General features: G+C 38.5%; 1 protein-coding gene across 3 annotated transcripts in view; it reads right to left on the reverse strand.

The window, feature by feature from the left end:
- The window catches only part of LOC105482286 (RP1 axonemal microtubule associated), a 328,970-nt gene that overhangs the window by 181,335 nt on the left and 128,337 nt on the right, over nucleotides 1–19,298 (reverse strand). For all 3 annotated transcript variants that reach the window (XM_071068238.1, XM_071068237.1, XM_071068236.1), the window contains 3 exons: nucleotides 9,755–9,858; nucleotides 7,649–7,825; nucleotides 2,685–2,897 (listed from right to left, as the gene is read on the reverse strand). In XM_071068238.1, coding sequence (XP_070924339.1) covers nucleotides 2,685–2,897; nucleotides 7,649–7,825; nucleotides 9,755–9,858 — 494 coding nt within the window. The remainder of the gene's footprint in view (nucleotides 1–2,684; nucleotides 2,898–7,648; nucleotides 7,826–9,754; nucleotides 9,859–19,298) is intronic.

Genomic DNA, 19,298 nt, shown 5'->3' on the forward strand with positions numbered 1-19,298 from the left:
TTATGTCCAATATTTCTTATTTTAATGTTCTGTATATCAAATTCTGTGTAACAAACTCATTTATGCTCTTTCACCTTTATCAATCAGTTTCACTGGGTTCTCCATTTTGGCTATCTCTTCCCCAAAGCAAACAGAACAAATGTCTCCGGCTTTTTTTCAAATTGCGAAATATCTCTAAGAAGAAGTGATACTTGGGTTTGAAACTCCAGTGCATGATTGCCTGCCTCAGCTCAGCTCAGCATGATTGCCTTCCAGCATACATGGAAGTCCTGAACCTGGCATTTCATCATGAGAAACCCTTCAGGAAGGGAAAACAGAAGGGGCTCCCAACATTGATGCAAAGCAGCACAATGTAGGCTGGCACGGCACAGAGTGTTCTCCCACCTATTTCAGAGCCACTAACTCACCTGACATACTGTCAACAAGGCTGGTTCTTGGGAAATTTCTAAAGAAAACCTTGGTTTTGTGTTTAGAGTCACCTCTACCTCATGTATCCTGACTCTGGTCTCCTCATGGGTGCAAGCCAGTTTCTCCATCCTGTTATTCTCAGTCCTCCACAACGGAGCCTTAGGAAGTGGGCAAACCTGAATGAAGCCTCAGCTCTAAGGCCACCTGGGGACTCTGGGTGAGCTACTTAACCAGGCTCACACTCAGCTTCAGCATCTGAAGAATGAGCATGCCAATAGTTTCTTTGTGGTAGGATAATACTTCTGTGTTTTAATCTGTACATCTCCACCCAACTTCCTGTGATCACCAGATTCTTTCAATTGAATGCCAAGGACTTCTTCCAGTCCCTCAGCCCCATCAGATAGAGCTGAGTCACCCATAGCACAAATAGGAAGAAAAAGAAAAAGCATGAATATTAAGTGTAGGACAAAAAAGTTCTGCTAAAAACTTACAGAGGAAGTTCACTCAATGGGAAGAACAAAATAACCAGTACACTGAGAAAAAAAAATGGAAGAGTCAGAGAGAGGCACACATGCTGAAAGTGAAGAACCAAGAAATCACCATTAGGCTAGAGTATGAGGCAGCTAAATAGAAAGTGAGCAACCACTGAGAGGTCCCTTTGGTTGCTACCCAGGGAAGATACACATTTCCAAAGCTGACCCATTTTCAACTTTGGAGTGACACTTACCTGTGCCTCCAGAAACTCAAACACAAACACTAAAGCATGTATTATATAGTAACACATTACTTCATGGTTCTGAACACTCCTACGAGCCCCAGAAGGGAAAGGCTTGTATACCTTGTGAATGTTGAGGATAGGAAACCTACTTACTGATGTTCCTCCTAGGACACCCCATCCTAGGGGGTGACTGAGCATTAGATGAAATTGTACTCCTAACTAGTCTAGTCACAGTAACAATGTTACCCATTTTTATCTCAATTAGTCCACTTACCAGTGTAAAGACTACAAGCGTGACAGTTTGTCTCTTAAGCTTGGCTTCATCTTCTGTGAAATGGTGATAAAACCTACCTCATTATGCACTTGTGAGTAGATCAGGGATATTAACTACACGTGTATATGTGCATGTGCTTCGCCTTTGCATCGTAAGCATCAGTGCAGCTCACCTGACACAAACTCACCAGTCTGCAGCACAGACAGGGACCCTGGGAACCATGAAAGGTTGAAGTCCTCCCTCCTCATACCCCAACAAAAACATGCAAGTTCTCCCTTATGGCTAGACATCATGACTGGTAAGAAGAGAGACGGGGGACCTCAGAATTTATCCAGAAGACCAAATTTAAACTAAACTATTTTAAACAATAATAGATGGAGAGCATTAACAGGAAGGTTAAATGTGCACTCTTACTTGTTCCTCACCCCACAGAAGAATTATGAATATATATAAGCTGTTATGTTAGTTGTCTTCCACATCCCCTCCTAAGGCTCAAGGTGTTAAAGAAAAACCCTTGTCCGGGCACAATGTCTTAGGCCTATAATTCCAGCACTTTGGGAGGCCAAGGCAGTGGATCTCTTGAGCCTAGGCGTTGGAGACCAGCCTGGGCAACATGGCGAGACCCTCTCACTACAAAAAGTACAAAAATTAGCAAGGCATGGTGGCAAGTGCCTGTAGTCCCAGCTACTCAGGATACTGAAGCAGGAGGATCACCTGAGCTGCTGTGAGCCAAGATTGCATGACTACACTCCAGCCTGTGTGACAGAGTGAGACTCTGTCTCTAAAAATAAAAATACAAAAAGAAAAACCCCTAATATTTAGAATTTAAAATAGCTTCCTTAGTCAAGTACAGGGTTTCCAGTGGTGGAAATTCAGGCACCAAAAGGAGCAGTAAGGAAACACTGTTGAGCTGGCCTTTCTAGAACCTTGGTTCTCAAAGCATCATTCGTGGACCAGCTTCAGTAGCCACAGCTGAGAGCTTGTTAGAAATGTAAACACTCAGGTCCCACGCCAGCCTTCCTGAATCAGAATCTACTTCCTAACACAATTCCCACGTGATCTGTACATACATTACATTTCAGAAGCCCTGTCTAGAGGGTCAGGATTCCTCTCTTATCATACAAGGCATGTGGCTGCTCTCCTCACTTATTAAAAATACCAGTCAAGGGAGACCACCACATGTAACATTCAATTTCCAAAACCCACTCAGAAAGTGCTATTCTCATGTCTACAACTGGCAAATGTCTTAAACATTTGCTGAGAGAAACAAGAGCAGATGCTTACCATTCCATCGCATCGGCCATCCTTGATTCTTAGATACATTTGTGCATTTTTCACACTTTCAAACATGCAAATCCCAGAGCTGATTTTATGCACTTTCCAGTAGGATTTTTCAGACTGGCTTCCCACTCCAGTGCAGCTTCCATCAGGCTGTAGACATAGGGCCTGACAGAGGCTTGTAGCAAGTAGAACCACAGCACTGTTGAGGAACACCCCCTTCAGAGCAACAAACAGAACAGAAAGGCAGTCAATAACAGGCTCGTGTTTGCTAGAGGGAGACAGCTATAGGGGCGATTCTCTTTAGAATTGACCAGTGACCAGGAAGCTTGGTGGCTGAAAATGAGCAAAAGAAGTAAATAATTTAACTGCTATGAAAAGGTAAACAAAACTAAAGGAGGTTGATTTACTTCAGTTATCATTTGTTGACAGTATAAAGGCCAGCATCAGATGCTACGGAGATTTTTTAAAGATACAAAACACAAATATTTCTCTTAAGGAATTTACTATCACCTTAAACAAATAATGGTAATGTTAAAATAAAGCACAATAAAAAGTATGCTATAAGAGTAACTGAATTACGGAATACCCTCTATGGATATTTAAATGTATGCATATAGGAATGAATGTAAAAAGATATCAAATACAAATAAGATATATTTAAGAAAATCATATGTAATCATTAACTTAAGAGGAATATATAAAAGACTCTTGAAAGTTAATTAGAAAAACACTAACACAGTAAAGAACTGATAATAGATAAAAACTCAAATCACAAAAGAAAAATACAAATGGTGAATAAACATAAGGAAAGGTAATCCACACTAGTAATACAAAAAAAAAAATAAGCTAAAATTGGATGTTTATTCCTCTAGAAAATTGTCAAAGCTCTTCTCCTTAAGGGCCATACTCAGTGACACTGAGGGCAGTGAGATGGATGTTTTTCTACACTGCTGAAAGTAGTTGGGAACTAAGAATTTAACTTTACCCAGAGAAGTCTGACCTTCGCCTCAGCTTCTGAGTGGTAATCTATTTACCCTTGGAGTGTCATGCCTGATAGGAGTGTCGTTGTTTGCCTGCAGACCTTGGGCCAGCCAGATATTAATAATGTGACTTAGGTTAGGGGGCTTTGAGTCAGAAAGTGTCAAGTGACCTCCTCAGAGGCTGGAGACTGAGACCAGCCACATGGACTCCCTACAGGATGGAAGCCCATTAAAGACTCTGAATACCAAGGCTCGGAAAGCTTCCTTGGTTGGCAATACTCCGTGCATACTGTCACACACCAGTGCTGAGAAAGTACCTCTGTCTTGACTCCATGGGGAGAGAACCGTGCACCTTCCATATTTGGTGCTTTTCCTAGACTCTGCCTTATGTGTCTCTTTGCTTAGCCAATTTTAATCTGTATCCTTTCTCTATAATACACTGTAACTTTGAGTATAACAATTTTCAATGGGTTCTGTGAGTTCTCCTGGTAAATTATCAAGCCTTGATAATGGTCTCAGTGTCCCCCAAACTCTGTGGTTGATGTCAAAAGTGAGGATAGTATTACCCTAACTTTATAGCTGGCTTAACTTTCACAGGAATAAAAATTGGGACATCTGAAGAAATAAATTTGGCAGTATGTTCCCAGAGCCTTGAAAGTTTCACATTCTAACCCTTAAGTTCAATTTTTAATTTTCTAGGCTAAGAAAATAATAAATGGTGTGGTCAAAGGCATATGTCAAAATATACATTATAGTATCATATGCAGAAGTGGGAAAAGAGAGAGATTAAATGTGCAACAACAAAAAGACATATACGTGAGTGTGTATACATGTAATACTTACATTTGAGTATTATGAAACCATTAACTTTAAGTTTAACCTTAAGCTAAATAACATGAGATGTCTGAGTTAAAATTATGTTGTTTTGGGAGAAATAGTAATGTGAGAAAGTGTTTATTATAGAGTAAGTACAGCCATACCTTCTTTAATTGCACTTCACTTAATTGTGCTTCACTTTATTTGCTTCACAGATACTTTTTTTTTTTTTTTTTAAGAAACTGAAGGTTTGTGAGAACCCTACATCAGGCAAGTCTATCAGCGCTATTTTTCCAACAGCATGTGTTCACTTCATGTCTCTGTGCCACATTTTGGTAATTATCACAATATTTCAAGCTTTTCATTATTATTATATCTGTTATAGTGATCAGTGATCTTTGACGTTAACCATTGTAATTATGTTGGGGGGCATAAACCATGCCCATATAAGACAGTGAACTTAATCGACAAATGCTGTGTGTGTTTTGAATGGCTCCACTAACCAGCCATTCCGCTATCTCTCTCCCTTGCCTCGCTATTCCCCCAGACACAACAATATTGAAATTAGGCTAATCAATAACCCTATAATGACCTATAAGTGTTTAAGTGAAAGGAAGAGTCACATATCTCCTGCTTTAAATCAAAAGCTAGAAATGATTGAGCTTAGCGAGGAAGATCTGTCAAAAGCTGAGATAGATCTAAAGCTAGGCCTCTTGTGTAAGGTAGCCACGTTGTGAATGCAAAGGAAAAGTTCTTGAAGCAGATCAGAAATGCCACTCCAGTGAATACATGAATAATAAGAAACCTAAACAGTCTTAGTGCTGATATGGAGGAAGTTTTAGTGGCCTCGAAATAAGACCAAAACCAACCACAATATATCCTTAGCCAAAGCCAAACCCCAAGAGCAAGGACCTAACTCTCTTCAGTTTTACGAAGGCTGAGAGAGTTTAGGAAGCTGCAGGAGAAAAGGCTGAAGCTAGCAGAGGTTGATGAAGTTTAAGGAAAGAAGCCATTTTCACAAGATAACAGTACAAGGTGGCAAGTACTGATGGAGAAGCTGTAGCAAGTTACCCAGAAGATCTAGTTAAGATAGTTGATGAGATTATCAACAGATTTTCAGTGAAAATAAAACAACCTTCTATTAGAAGATGCCATGTATGACTTTCAAAGCTAGAGAGGAGAATTCATTGCCTGGCTTCAAAGCTTCAAAAGATAAGTTGACTCTCTTGTTAAGGGCTAATGCATTTGGTGACTTTCAGTTGAAGCCAGTGCTCATTTATCATTCCAAAAACCCTAGGGCCCTTCGGAATTGTACTAAATCTACTCTACCTGTGCTCTAGAAATGGAAAAATAAAGCCTGAAGGACAACATATCTATTTATAGCATTGTTTACTGAGTATTTTCAGCCCACTGTTGAGACCTACTGCTCAGAAAAAAACAATTCAAAATGTAACTATTCATTGACAATGTACCTGGTCACCCAAGAGCTCTGATGGACATGTACAAGGAGATTAATGTTATTTTCATGCCTGCTAACACAATATCCATTCTGTAGCCCATGAATCAAGAAGTAATTTCAACTTTCAAGCCTTATTATTTAAGAAATACATTTCCTAATACTATAGCTGCCATACAGAGTGATTTCACTGATGGCTCTGGGCAAAGTACATTGAATACCTTTTAGAAAAGATTCACCATTCTAGATGCCATTAAGAACAATTACAATTCATGGGGATAGGAGGTCAAAATACCAACATTAACAGGAGTTTGAAAGAATTTGATCTGAAACCTCGTGAATGATTTTGAGTGGTTCAAGACTTCGGAGAAGGAAATAACTGCAGATGTCATAGAAATAGCAAGGGAACTAGAATGAGAAGTGGAGTTTGAAGTTGTGACTGAATTGCTGCAATCTCATGATAAAACTCGAACAGATGAAGGGTTACTTCTTATGGATGAGCAAAGAATGTAATTTGTTGAGACAGAATAAACTCCTGATGAAGACACTGTGAACATTGTTAAAATGACAACAAATAATTCAGACTATTAATAAACTCAGTTGATAAAGCAGCAGCAGTTTGAGAGAATCGATACCAACTTTGAAAAGTTCTACTATGGATAAAATGCTATCAAACAACATTGCACGCTATAGAGAAATCTTTCTTGAAAGAATGAGTCAATCAATGTGGCAAACTTCATTGTTGTCTTATTTTAAGAAACTGCCACAGCCACCCCAACCTGCAGCAACCACCGCCCTGATTCATGAGCAGCTGTCAACATCGAGGCAAGACCCCCACAACAGCAAAAAGATTACAACTTGCTGAAAGCTCAGATGATCGTTAGCATTTTTTGGCACTAAAATATTTTAAAATTAAGGTATGTACCTTTTTTAGACATAACGCTGTTGTACACTTAATAGACTACAGTGTAGTAAATATAACTTTTATAGGCAATGGAAAACTCAGGAATTTGTGTGACTAGCTTTATTGAGAAATTCACATTATTGCAATGGTCTAGAAATGAACCTACAAAATCTTTGAGGTTTTAAATCTAAGTAGACTTTAGCCGAATACTGATTTAATAACTATGCTATACTAGTTAAGATAATTATTTTCACTGAAAATCTTTTCCTTTGCCTTTAAAATACAGATAGTATCTGTTAGTGTTTTTTGATGTTTATTTAGTCTCATGGTGTGGTGAAATTCTCAGTAAATGCTGGAACAAAATAAGAAACCTCATAAATGCTATTATATTTATATATCATTTTAAGATAGATTCACAAACACATAAAGAAAAAAATAAGTATTATGAAAGGATCAAATGTATGCAACACTCAAAGGGTATAAATTCTAATTGTTAGAAAAGTTCAATATACACATTTGTTTGACTTCCAAATGCAAGGTTCTTTAACTTTTTATTAAGAATTCCCACATTCATAGTTTAATCTCCAACTTCAATTAGAGGATATTAATCCCCCGGAGTGTCATTGCTACTAAAGCTGTCATCCCTATTGCCTTTCAAAGTCTGGCAAACAGAATGGAAATAGGCACCAATGCCACCTAGTGGGAAGTGATTTGATTACTGCATTATGACTCAATTTAAGATTTTTCCTCAATAGAGCAAAAGAAAGTTGGGATTTAGCAATATAAACTTTAATAACTTTCCCCATTTTACCTTGACAAAAATCACAAATTCTTTTGAAAGGTTTGCATAGCCTGCTGGTGATGCATCAGCTATTTTGCCATGACGATCAAAAACAACTGTGTGACCAGGAACCAGTGCCGACTCAAGAAGTGCACAGCGATTAGGCTGATAAAGCACCCGCAGCTCAGTAGTGGCTTCACCACTAACCTAAAAGGAAAAACAAAAAACCCTCTAAATTAGCAAGAGAAAAATTTTTTTAATGTAATCACATTATATACATATACAGGTGTCTACTTCATTTCATGGAAACTTTGTACTATTTATAAAATCTCATGATTTTGAAATTCAATAGATTTTATTCCCCAGAGTTATTTCCAATGACTTGCTCCAAGGACTTCCTTCTCTTGATTTCTCAGAATCCATGGAAGAATGTTGGAAATGTTGGAACAATAACTTCATTGGCAGGATAATTTAATAACATGCTAATACGTATCTTATCTTTTTTTTTTTTTTTCATTTTCTCATTTGTGTCCTCCCAATTTAGGAGCATTTGGGACTAAAAACTGAAATTGATAGAAATTTTATCTCATTCCTAAATTTTCCTTTCAAAAACAAAACAAATTGAGAAGGTTATTCAACACTGAGACATGACTATTGTTCAAGACAGTGTTTTAGGTCCCTCCCCATCTCCCTCTAGTTCCCCAGGGAGGCAGTAGGGCCTGAAGAAGAAAAGTCATTGGTGCTTCTTAAATGGTTAGATCCGAAACACTAAATCTATCAACCTCAGAAAAGTTCCATTGCCCAAGCATGGCAGGGAGGCAGCAGAGCTATTGATCTGCAAGAAACCATCTGACACTGGATAAGTACATCTCAGTAACCAGTGTGGTTCAAAGCTATGACAGCTGTCACCAGATATTCTGAGGCCCACCATACCAGGTGAAATCTTCTGTGAAACAAGGTGAGTCCATAGTAACTAAAATGAAATATCCCACCAACCTAGTGCAACCTAGTAGAATAAGGGCTTTAAGGTAGCCTTAATTTGATTTTAGAAAAATACAGTAATGAGATATTTCTTCAACTCTTAATTCAGTGGAGTAGATTCCATATCCACATTCGTATTTCTTAAGCATTTACTATGACCAGGTTCCATGCTGATCAGAATGTGCTGTGAACTATAGTGTAGGTACCTTAGCAAGTCCAGAGCAGAGAAGAAAAGACTTCATGGAAAAGTCTGACTGATTGATCACTAGTCAGAATTTCAGGCATATAAATTACACAAGGTGGGTTTTTTTCTATAAGCATTCTTTTCCCTTAAGTTAAACAACATCCCATGAGTTGAAATCAGCCTGTAATGCCAGTATTCGGGGAGGCTGAGGCAGGAAGAATGCTTCAGCCCAGGAATTCGAGATGGCAGTGAGTTCTGATCATGCCAACTGCCCTCCAGCCTGGTTAACAGAGCAAGATCTTGTCTCCAAAAAAAAAAAAAAAAAAACAATTATTGTATAGCGTTATATGAGGAAGCTGTAGCATGAGTGTTAGTGTCAGATTGCCTACACTAAATTCCTGCTTTCACACTTACTAGCTTGTGACTGTGCACTCACTTAATCCTTCTATTTTTCATGTTCCTCTTCCGTTAAATACAAATAATAATGGATTCTCTCATCTAGTAGATTGAAGAATGAAATATTGTAATACATATTAAGCACTTAAGACAGTACATTAAAGTTATTCTATATTATATTATTTTAAAAAATAAATAACATGTATGCATTATATTAAATGCTACTTTTCAAATCTAAACTAAGCAATACAAGGTATAATTATATAAAATTATTGTTTTTTCCCCAACAATAGGGTCCCCAAAACGGCCATTGAGAAGTCAGTCTCCTTTTGAAAGCTCATTAAAATTTTGAATGTTATTAGAGAATTGGTCTACTTTTTCTTGTCTAAATTCCAATTGCTGAAATTTAGAACCATTTATGCATCACAATCTCAACAACTAATGAAACAAAACAGAATGAAAAAAGCACTAGTACAAGCCAAAAGGAAATGGTAATCTTATAAATGTATATTATACAAAAATATATACAAACATAATACTATTGATATATGGCAAAAAGAAAATTTATTACACACCATTCCAGTGACAATGCCATTGTCAAGAGCAAGAGAAAGATGCCTTATCTCATGGCTTTGGAAAATGCATATATTTCTTTCATTGAAAATAACATCAAAGACACCTGGAAAACATATTTTAAGTATTAGAAAGCAATTTTTGCTTTTAAAACTTTTTTTATTCAATATATACTGAAATCTCTTAATATTTTACATTTCTCTATTAAATGTTTTCAGTCAAAGGTAAAATGCTTCTCCATAGTATGTTCAACTTGTGAAAAGTCATAGTATAATGTATGCACTTTTCTCATCTATATCTATGTGAATAAAATGATTTTAAAAACTGGTGATTCCTTGATCCATGACCTATTTCATTTCCTAGTCTGTGTCATATATATTTGAGTATGTATGTATATACACAGCTATATCTATATACATATGCAATATACTAATATATAAAATATATCAAATATATAACATGTAATGTATATTATATAATATTTATAAAATGATTTCATAACAAAGTTAAACTTTTTTTTATTATACTTTAAGTTCTGGGGTACATGTGCACAACGTGCAGGTTTGTTACATAGGTATACACGTGCCATGTTTGTTTGCTACACCCATCAACTCATCATTCACATTAGGTATTTTTCCTAATGCTATCTCTCCCCCAGGCCCCCAACCCCTGGCAGGCCTTGGTGTGTGATGTTCCCCTCCCTGTGTCCATGTGTTCTCATTGTTCAGCTCCCACTTATGCGTGAGAACATGCATTGTTTGGTTTCCTCTTCTTGTGTTACTTTGCTGAGAATGATGTTTTCCAGTTTCATCCATGTCCCTGCAAAGGAAATGAACTCATCCTTTTTTGTGGCTGCATAGTATTCCATGGTGTATATATGCCACATTTTCCTTATCCAGTCTATCATTGATAGACATCTGTGTTGGTTCCAAGACTTTGCTATTGTGAACAGTGCTGCAATAAACATATGTGTGCATGTGTCCTTACAGTAGAACGATTTATAATCCTTTGGGTATATACCCAGTAATGGGATTGCTGGGTCAAATGGTATTTCTAGTTCTAGATCCTTGAGGAATCACCACATTGTCTTCCACAATGGCTGAACTAATTTATATTCCTACCAACAGTGTAAAAGTGTTTCTATTTCTCCACATCCTCTCCAGCATCTGTTGTTTCCTGACTTTTTAATGATCGCCCTTCTAACTGGCTGGAAGTGGTATCTCATTGTGGTTTTGATTTGCATTTCTCTGATGACCAGTGATGATGAGCATTTTTTCATGTTTGTTGGCTGCATAAATGTCTTCTTTTGAGAAGCATCTTTTCATATCCTTTGCCCATTTTTTGATGGGGTTGTTTTTTTCTTGTAAATTTGTTTAAGTTTTTTGTAGATTCTGGATATTAGACCTTTGTCAGATAGGTAGATTGCAAAAATTTTCTCCCATTCTGTAGGTTGCCTGTTTACTCTGATGACAGTTTCTTTTGCTGTGCAGAAGCTCTTTAGCTTAATTAGATCTCATTTGTCAGTTTTTTCTTTTGTTGCCCTTGCTTTTGGTGTTTTAGTCATGAAGTCTCTGTCCACGCCTATGTCCTGAATGGTATTGCCTAGGTTTTCTTCTAGGGTTTTTATGGTTTTAGGTCTTACATTTAAGTCTTTAATCCATCTTGAGTTAATTTTTGTACAAGGGGTAATGAAGGGATCCAGTTTCAGCTTTCTACATATGGCTAGCCAGTTTTCCCAGCACCATTTATTAAATAGGGAATCCTCTCCCAATTGCTTGTTTTTGTGAGGTTTGTCAAAGATCAGATGGCTGTAGATGTATTATTTCTGAGGCCTCTGTTCTGTTCCATTGGTCTACATATCTGTTTTCCTATCAGTACCATGCTGTTTTGGTTTCTGTATCCTTGAAGAAACGCTGGAATTGTTTCCTTGGAACTAGACTATGAGGAGAGGTGCTTGCCATGAACATAAGCTACTGTATTTTATTTTCTTATTTTGAGATGGAGTTTTGCTCTTGTTGCCCAGGCTGGAGTGCAATGGCACAATCTTGGCTCACCACAACCTCCGCCTTCCAGGTTCAAGCGATTCTCCTGCCTCAGCCTCCCGAGTAGTTGGGATTACAGGCATGTGTCACCATGCCTGGCTAATTTTTGTATTTTTCGTAGAGACAGGGTTTCTCCATGTTGGTCAGGCTGGTCTCGGACTCCCGACCTCAGGTGATCTGCCCGTCTCAGCCTACCAAAGTGGTGGGATTACAGGCATGAGCCATCACGCCCGGCCAGGTACTGTCTTTTTTTTTGACCCTTCCTTTCCAGTTTTTGAAAATAACGCAGGAAATAATCTTCCCTGAAGATACTCAATAAAAATTCCCCCCCCAAAAAAACAAAAACACATGCTTCCACTTCATTGATAAAAATTTACTACAGTTTGGCACCTAGGTCTAGTTCAGTTGGCAGATGAGCAGATTGATGCATTCACCCCGATAACCCGGCGTGCCCATCTCCTTGAAGAAGCCCACTCTATTTTTGGTAGCATGACGGGCCACTAAGAGGTATTAAAATTAAGCTGAAAACATCTGAGCAATCAGCAGCAACAGAAAGAAGCATTAGGCAGATACTCCAGGAACTACAGCTGTATTCATCCCCTTCCTGAAAATACAGGTGCCACTGGCTCCCACATTACTGGAAGTCCAATAGAACGTTCCATACTTTCCCATGGAAGCCCTAAACACACTCCCTTTTTTGTTGTGAAGTTGGCATATAAACCCTTACCTCTACTATGCAGTAAGTTACTCATTACTAAGTACTTCCACCTTACCTATGGTGTGCACATGTAAATAAACCTTGTATTTTCTCCTGATACATGTCTATTGTCAGTTATTTCTCAGGCTCCCAACCATTCAAACCTAAAACAGTAGAGAAAAAGCTTTCTCTACAACATGAATCTGGATGTATGATTTCTAGTTCTGGCTCTGCCAATAAAGAGTTCAATCACTCATTCAACCATCACTTATTGAACACCTATGTTGTGCAAGGAATATTTTTAGTTATAACCTAGATAAAAATTATCAAAGTTCTTATATCTAAAATGTTCTGATCTTTAAAAATAAGGGTTAAGGCTACATTATCTTAAAGTTCCCAGCTAATACTAACATCCATTGGATCTAGTCACATTCACCAAAATAAACTTGAATTGGTCAAATCCAACAGAAGTATTTCAATCCTTATTGCACTCTGCCTCTTTACTATGTTTGAACCTGTGGATGCCATTTGAAACTCCACCATCTCCCACCTCACTAGCTTCCTTCTTGATCTCCCACTTCATTCTTTGTTCTATTGTAGGGTCCCAAAAAACAACATCCCAAAATGAAGTCCTTCAGAAGCGGTCTCAGAAGCAAAAGCTTTTTCTGACTTTCACCTGGCCCCTCATTCTCCCTGGAGGCTAGCCACAGAAACTAGAATCTCTCTTCTCCAAGGCAGGTCATAGAAACCAGAGCCCCATCTCCCCAAAGCCAGTCATGAAACCTAAAAATATTTTTCTAACATTCTTCCTCCCTTTCTATGGAAAAACTGGCCATGAAGAAATGATCTGACCTGCCTTGACTATAAGTCATAAGACCCCTAACCAGAGAGGGTACTGTCCCACACCCAGAAGGAAGGAATGTAGCACAGCGAGGCCAAGAAGAATCTAGAAAGACAGGCCTTGCTAGGTTTCCCCACTCAGTCTATTAGTACTAGTTTATACCTTTTTTGTCCAATCCTATTTCTACATGGCTGTTCATATTTTGTTAAATATATATATTTTAAATGGAGAACTTCCCCTGTATCTGTGGGTCTTCATTCTGAAGGCTCTTGTGTTATGTAAAACTTGTATGCTTTTTATCCTATTAATACTTGCATGCTTTTAAATACAAAATACTTGTATGCTTTTTCCGTTATTAATCTGCATTTTATCAGTGATTTTTAGTGAATCTTCACAGGGGAAAGGGGAAGTTTTCCCTTGGCCCCTACATGCTCTTCACTCAAAGGTGTCCCTAGGCTTCTATCTTTAAATGACTACCGTTCTCACTCTTCTTCTCGCTCCCTGGGAAATCTGCTTTAATAATCTATAAATTGAGAAATCCCAAACCTATATCTCCACCACTCAGCTCTCCCTCAACATCAGGTTTATATACTGTTGAATGTAAACAACTGGATGTTTCATGAACACTCAAAACTCAGTATGCACAAACTAAAACTCATAATTTTCCACACATTCCTAGCTTCCAAATCTAATCCTACTAAATCCTTCTACATTTCTTAATTCAGTTAGTGACTCAATGAATAACTCAATTACCCAAAGCAGAAACCTTAGAGTAATCCTTTTCCCTTAACATTCCTTTTCCAATATATCATCAAGCCCTGCCAATTTTGCTTGCTTGAAATTCTTCAAATTTTTCTTTCTTCTCCATCAGTACTCCCACTGAAGTACTCCAAGCCCTCATCACCTTTTGCTTGACATATTACAAAACCCTACTGACTGGTCTTTCCTTTTCTAATCTTCCTCCATATGCCTCAAATCTGGCCTCCACTTAGCTGCCAAAGTGTTTCTACTCTACTTCAAATCCATTCATGGCTATCTCCCAACCCAGGAGGGAATAAAGGAAGCTGATTTTAGACATGCAACTTCTCTCCCAGAGCCTTTTGTAGTAGGCAAAGAGTAGCCACGGAAGAGTAAAGGTTTAAATTACCAAATGCAGTTGACAGCTTTGGGTTGCTAGTAGACTGCTTTTAACATGAGATGATTATGTTTGTAGCGGTGGGGGAAAATGTTTAAAACTTGTTTTACAGCTTCTAGAGTAAAACAGAAGATTAAACACTCCCTGTTGCAACCACATGCAGTACAACACTTGAAACTAATGTTAGATCTCTTGCGAGATTCTGAATTGAGAAATTCAGCAATTTGATACAAATAGCCCCGATTTGCTGCAGCTCAGTAAAGGTGTTACACTTCATACTATATACTTAAGTCAGAGAGTTACAGTATACATCCCAGAGAAAAATCAGCAGCCGCTCCCCTACTATTAATATGTACATGTATTTCTAAAACATCCAGAATCCTCTTCTCCCCTGACATCACCTTTCCCCAAGGTTTCTTTCTGTATATGGGGATTGAAGTTCTCAGTGAAGGGGGCTGAACCAGACAACACCCAATTTAGAGCACATTCATTTCCAATCTAAAACAAAGGAGATCTTTCAAACTCTGCTCAGAAAATAGAGGGGTTTGATTTCAGAGAAGTATAGTCAAGATGTGGTAAGAGCTGGGCAGTAGAAAAAGTGGACATTGTACAGTTAGTGTTATATACTAATAAACCTTTTTTCAGATTCTTAATTAAAACCAAGTACAGAGAACCAGACAGAGACAAGAATAGCAGCTAATCACCACCAGATATTCACTAGAAATAGGGCCTAAACTATATAGATTAACTATTAGCGATGATCTCAGAGAGGAACTGGAATTCCATTAGGTACAAAGGAGATATAGGTAAGGAGACCAAAGAAAATCTACACAGGTGGCAGGTATTGAAATTAGCTATATTTTTATCTATTCAAAGGGAATTAGAGAACAACCGGCACAATAACATTTATTTTTAAGTCGAAGCAAAGGGAGAAGAGGTGTTACACTCTTCAATACACCATACAAATTATTTACTGAAGCAGTAATTTTTTAAATTTAGAAAAGTTTGTCTTGAAAGCACAAAGAAGATTTAAGAAGCTATATCCCCTATGAAATAATTCTCTTTAAATTGTCACTTCACTTAAGTTGAAACTGGAACTGGAAATTTAAAAAGTATGTATTAGAGATATGGTGACTGTATAACTGTCATTAGGGCACCACTGACAGTGAAAGGGGATGCCAAGTAAATAGAAAACTGTTTCACAAACAAAAGTGGGTAGAGTATATAGCCCCATTAACTACTTATGCTTTATGGAAAAAAAACCTATATACATATACAAGTTTATGTATTCGTTATTACTTCTACTTTAAAGGCAAGAGTGTAGTGAGTCTAAGACTCATGCACCACTGATGACAGTGAAAACTGGTATAACTTCTGGAAAGAGATGTGGCAATATTTATAAAGAGACTTAACATCCTTTTTAACCTAGTAATTGACTTTGAAAGAAGGAGCTGTGTATGCCAACTTAGGCCTCAAGAAAGGAAATAACTTTTCATCTGAGGAATACTAGTCCCTTTAAATTGTCAGGCCCAGAGAGGCATTTAAAATGTAACAAGACAGAGATGCCCCCTCTCACCTCTCCTATTCAACATAGTGCTGGAAGTTCTGGTCAGGACAATCAGGGAGGAGAAATAAATAAAGGGTATTCAATTAGGAAAACAGGAAGTCAAATTGTCCCTGTTTGCATATGACATGATTGTATATTTAGAAAACCCCATCGTCTCAGCCCCAAATCTCCTTAAGCTGATAAGCAACTTCAGAAAAGTCTTAGGATACAAAATCAATGTGCAAAAATCACAAGCATTCCTGTACATCAATAACAGACAAACAGAGAGCCAAATCATGAGTGAACTTCCATTCACAATTGCTACAAAGATAATAAAATACCTAGGAATACCACTTACAAGGGATGTGAAGGACCTCTTCAAGGAGAACTACAAACCACTGCTCAAGGAAATAAGAGAGGACACAAACAAATGGAAGAACATTCCATGCTCATGGATAGGAAGAATCAATATCATGAAAATGATCATACTGCCCAAGGTAATTTATAGATTTAATGCCATCCCCATCAAGCTACCAATGACTTTCTTCACAGAATTGGAAAAAACTACTTTCAAGTTCATATGGAACCAAAAAAGAGCCTGCATTGCCAAGACAATCCTAAGCCAAAAGAACAAAGCTGGAGGCATCACATTACCTGACTTCAAACTATACTACAAGACTACAGTAACCAAAACAGCATGGTACTGGTACCAAAACAGAGATACAGGCCAATGGAACAGAACAGAGGCCTCAGAAATAACACCACACATCTACAACCATCCGATCTTTGACAAATCTGACAAAAACAAGCAATGGGGAAAGGATTCCCTATTTAATAAATGGTGCTGGGAAAACTGGCTAGCCATATGTAGAAAGCTGAAATTGGATCCCTTCCTTACACCTTAATTCAAGATAGATTAAAGACTTAAATGTTAGACCTAAAACCATTAAAACCCCAAGAGAAAACCTAGGCAATACCATTCAGGACATAGGCATGAGCAAGGACTTCATGACTAAAACACCAAAAGCAATGGCAACAAAAGCCAAAATAGACAAATGGGATGTAATTAAACTAAAGAGCTTCTGCACAGCAAAACAAACTACCATCAGAGTAAACAGGCAACCTACAGAATGGGAGAAAAGTTTTGCAATCTACCCATCGGACAAAGTGCTAATATCTAGAATCTACAAAACACTAAAACAAATTTACAAGAAAAAAAACAAACAACCCCATCAAAAAGTGGGCAAAGGATATGAACAGACACTTCTCAAAAGAAGACATTTATGCAGCAAACAGACACATGAAAAAATGCTCATCATCACTGGTCATCAGAGAAATGCAAATCAAAACCACAATGAGATACCATCTCACACCAGTTAGAATAGCCATCATTAAAAAGTCAGGAAACAACAGATGCTGGAGAGGATGTGGAGAAATAGGAATGCTTTTACATTGTTGGTGGGAGTGTAAATTAGTTCAGCCATTCTGGAAGATGGTGTGGCAATTCCTCAAGGATCTAGAACTAGAAATACCATTTGACCCAGCCATCCCATTGCTGAGTATATACCCAAAGGATCATAAATCATACTACTATAAAGACATATGAACACGTATGTTTACTGCAGCACTGTTCACAATAGCAAAGACTTGGAACCAATCCAAATGTCCATCAAAGATACACTGGATTAAGAAAATGTGGCACATATACACCACAGAATACTATGCAGCCATGAAAAAGGATGTGTTCATGTCCTTTGCAGGGACATGGATGAAGCTGGAAACCATTATTCTGAGCAAATTATCACAAGGACAGAAGACCAAACACCACACGTTCTCACTCATAGGTGGGAACTGAATAATGAGAACACTTGGACACAGGGCAGAGAACATCACACACTGGGGTCTGTCATGGTGAGAGGTGAAGCCAGCTGGGCTTCTGGGTCAGGTGAGGACTTGGAGAACTTTTGTGTCTAGCTAAAGATTGTAAATGCACCAATCAACATTCTGTGTCTAGCTAAAGGATTGTAAATGCACCAATCAGCACTCTGTAAAAGGAACCAATCAGCAAAATGGACCAATCAGTGCTCTGTAAAATGGACCAATCAGCAGGATGTGGGCAAGGCCAAATAAGGGAATAAAAGCTGGCCACCCCAGCCAGCAGTGGCAACCCACTCAGGCCCCTTCCACACTGTGGAAGCTTTGTTCTTTTGCGCTTCACAATAAATCTTGCTGCTACTCACACTTTGGGTCTGCACTATTTTATGAGCTGTAACACTCACCACGAGGGTCTGCGGCTTCATTCCTGAAGTCAGCAAGACCATGAACCCACCAGAAGGAAGAAACAACTCCAGAGGCACTACCTTTAAGAGCTGTAACACTCACTGCGAAGATCTGTGGCCTCATTCCTGAAGTCAGCAAGACCACAAATCCACCAGAAGGAAGAAACTCCAGATACATCTGAACATTGGAAAGAACAAACTCTGGACGCACCATCTTTAAGAACTGTAACACCCACCACGAGGGTCTGTGGCTTCATGCTTGAAGTCAGCGAGCCCAAGAACCCATCAGAAGGAACCAATTCCGGACACAGTGGGGTGGGGGGCAGGGGGAGAGATAGCATTAGGAGAAATACCTAATGTAAATGGCGAGTTAATGGGTGCAGCAAACCAACACAGCACATGTATACCTATGTAACAAACCTGCACATTGCGCACATGTACCCTAGAACTTAAAGTATAATAAATTAATAAAATCAAATGTAACAGTAGTCACATCTCACTCCCCCTTGAGATAAGTAATTACCTCTTGAGGCCACTTGCTATTCAGGCTCTAGACTGACACCAAGTAGCCATAAAATGTCATAGTCATACACCCTATAGTTCAACCACTCACTAACCAATGTTATTTCTGTAAACCTACAAGAATTCCTGAAGAACAACTTCTGTAGTGAGCCCTCTTTTGCTCTCCGGAGCACTCTCCAAAGGCAACCTTGAAGTGTGAAATGTGTCCTGAGCTGTCGCCCTCAACCTTGGCCCAAACAAATGCTCCATATTTTTTCTCATCTTCTTTCCTTTAGGTTGGCATCCCTAAAGGGATGGCACCCTCCCAGAGAGCCCTCCTGTTATGTTCCCTGTCACCGGTAAGGGGCCGTAACCAAAGGGGAGCCTAAGGTTGCCAAGACTGCCTACATGTGGGTGGGCTATCTTGCTTCCTTGTTAAGACGAGGAAATATATGTCTGTCAACTTTGTTATTCTTCAATATTGTTTTGGCTATTCAAGGAACCT

Source organism: Macaca nemestrina, chromosome 8 (genome assembly GCF_043159975.1).
Source record: "Macaca nemestrina isolate mMacNem1 chromosome 8, mMacNem.hap1, whole genome shotgun sequence".
NCBI classification, from domain to species: Eukaryota; Metazoa; Chordata; class Mammalia; order Primates; family Cercopithecidae; genus Macaca; species Macaca nemestrina.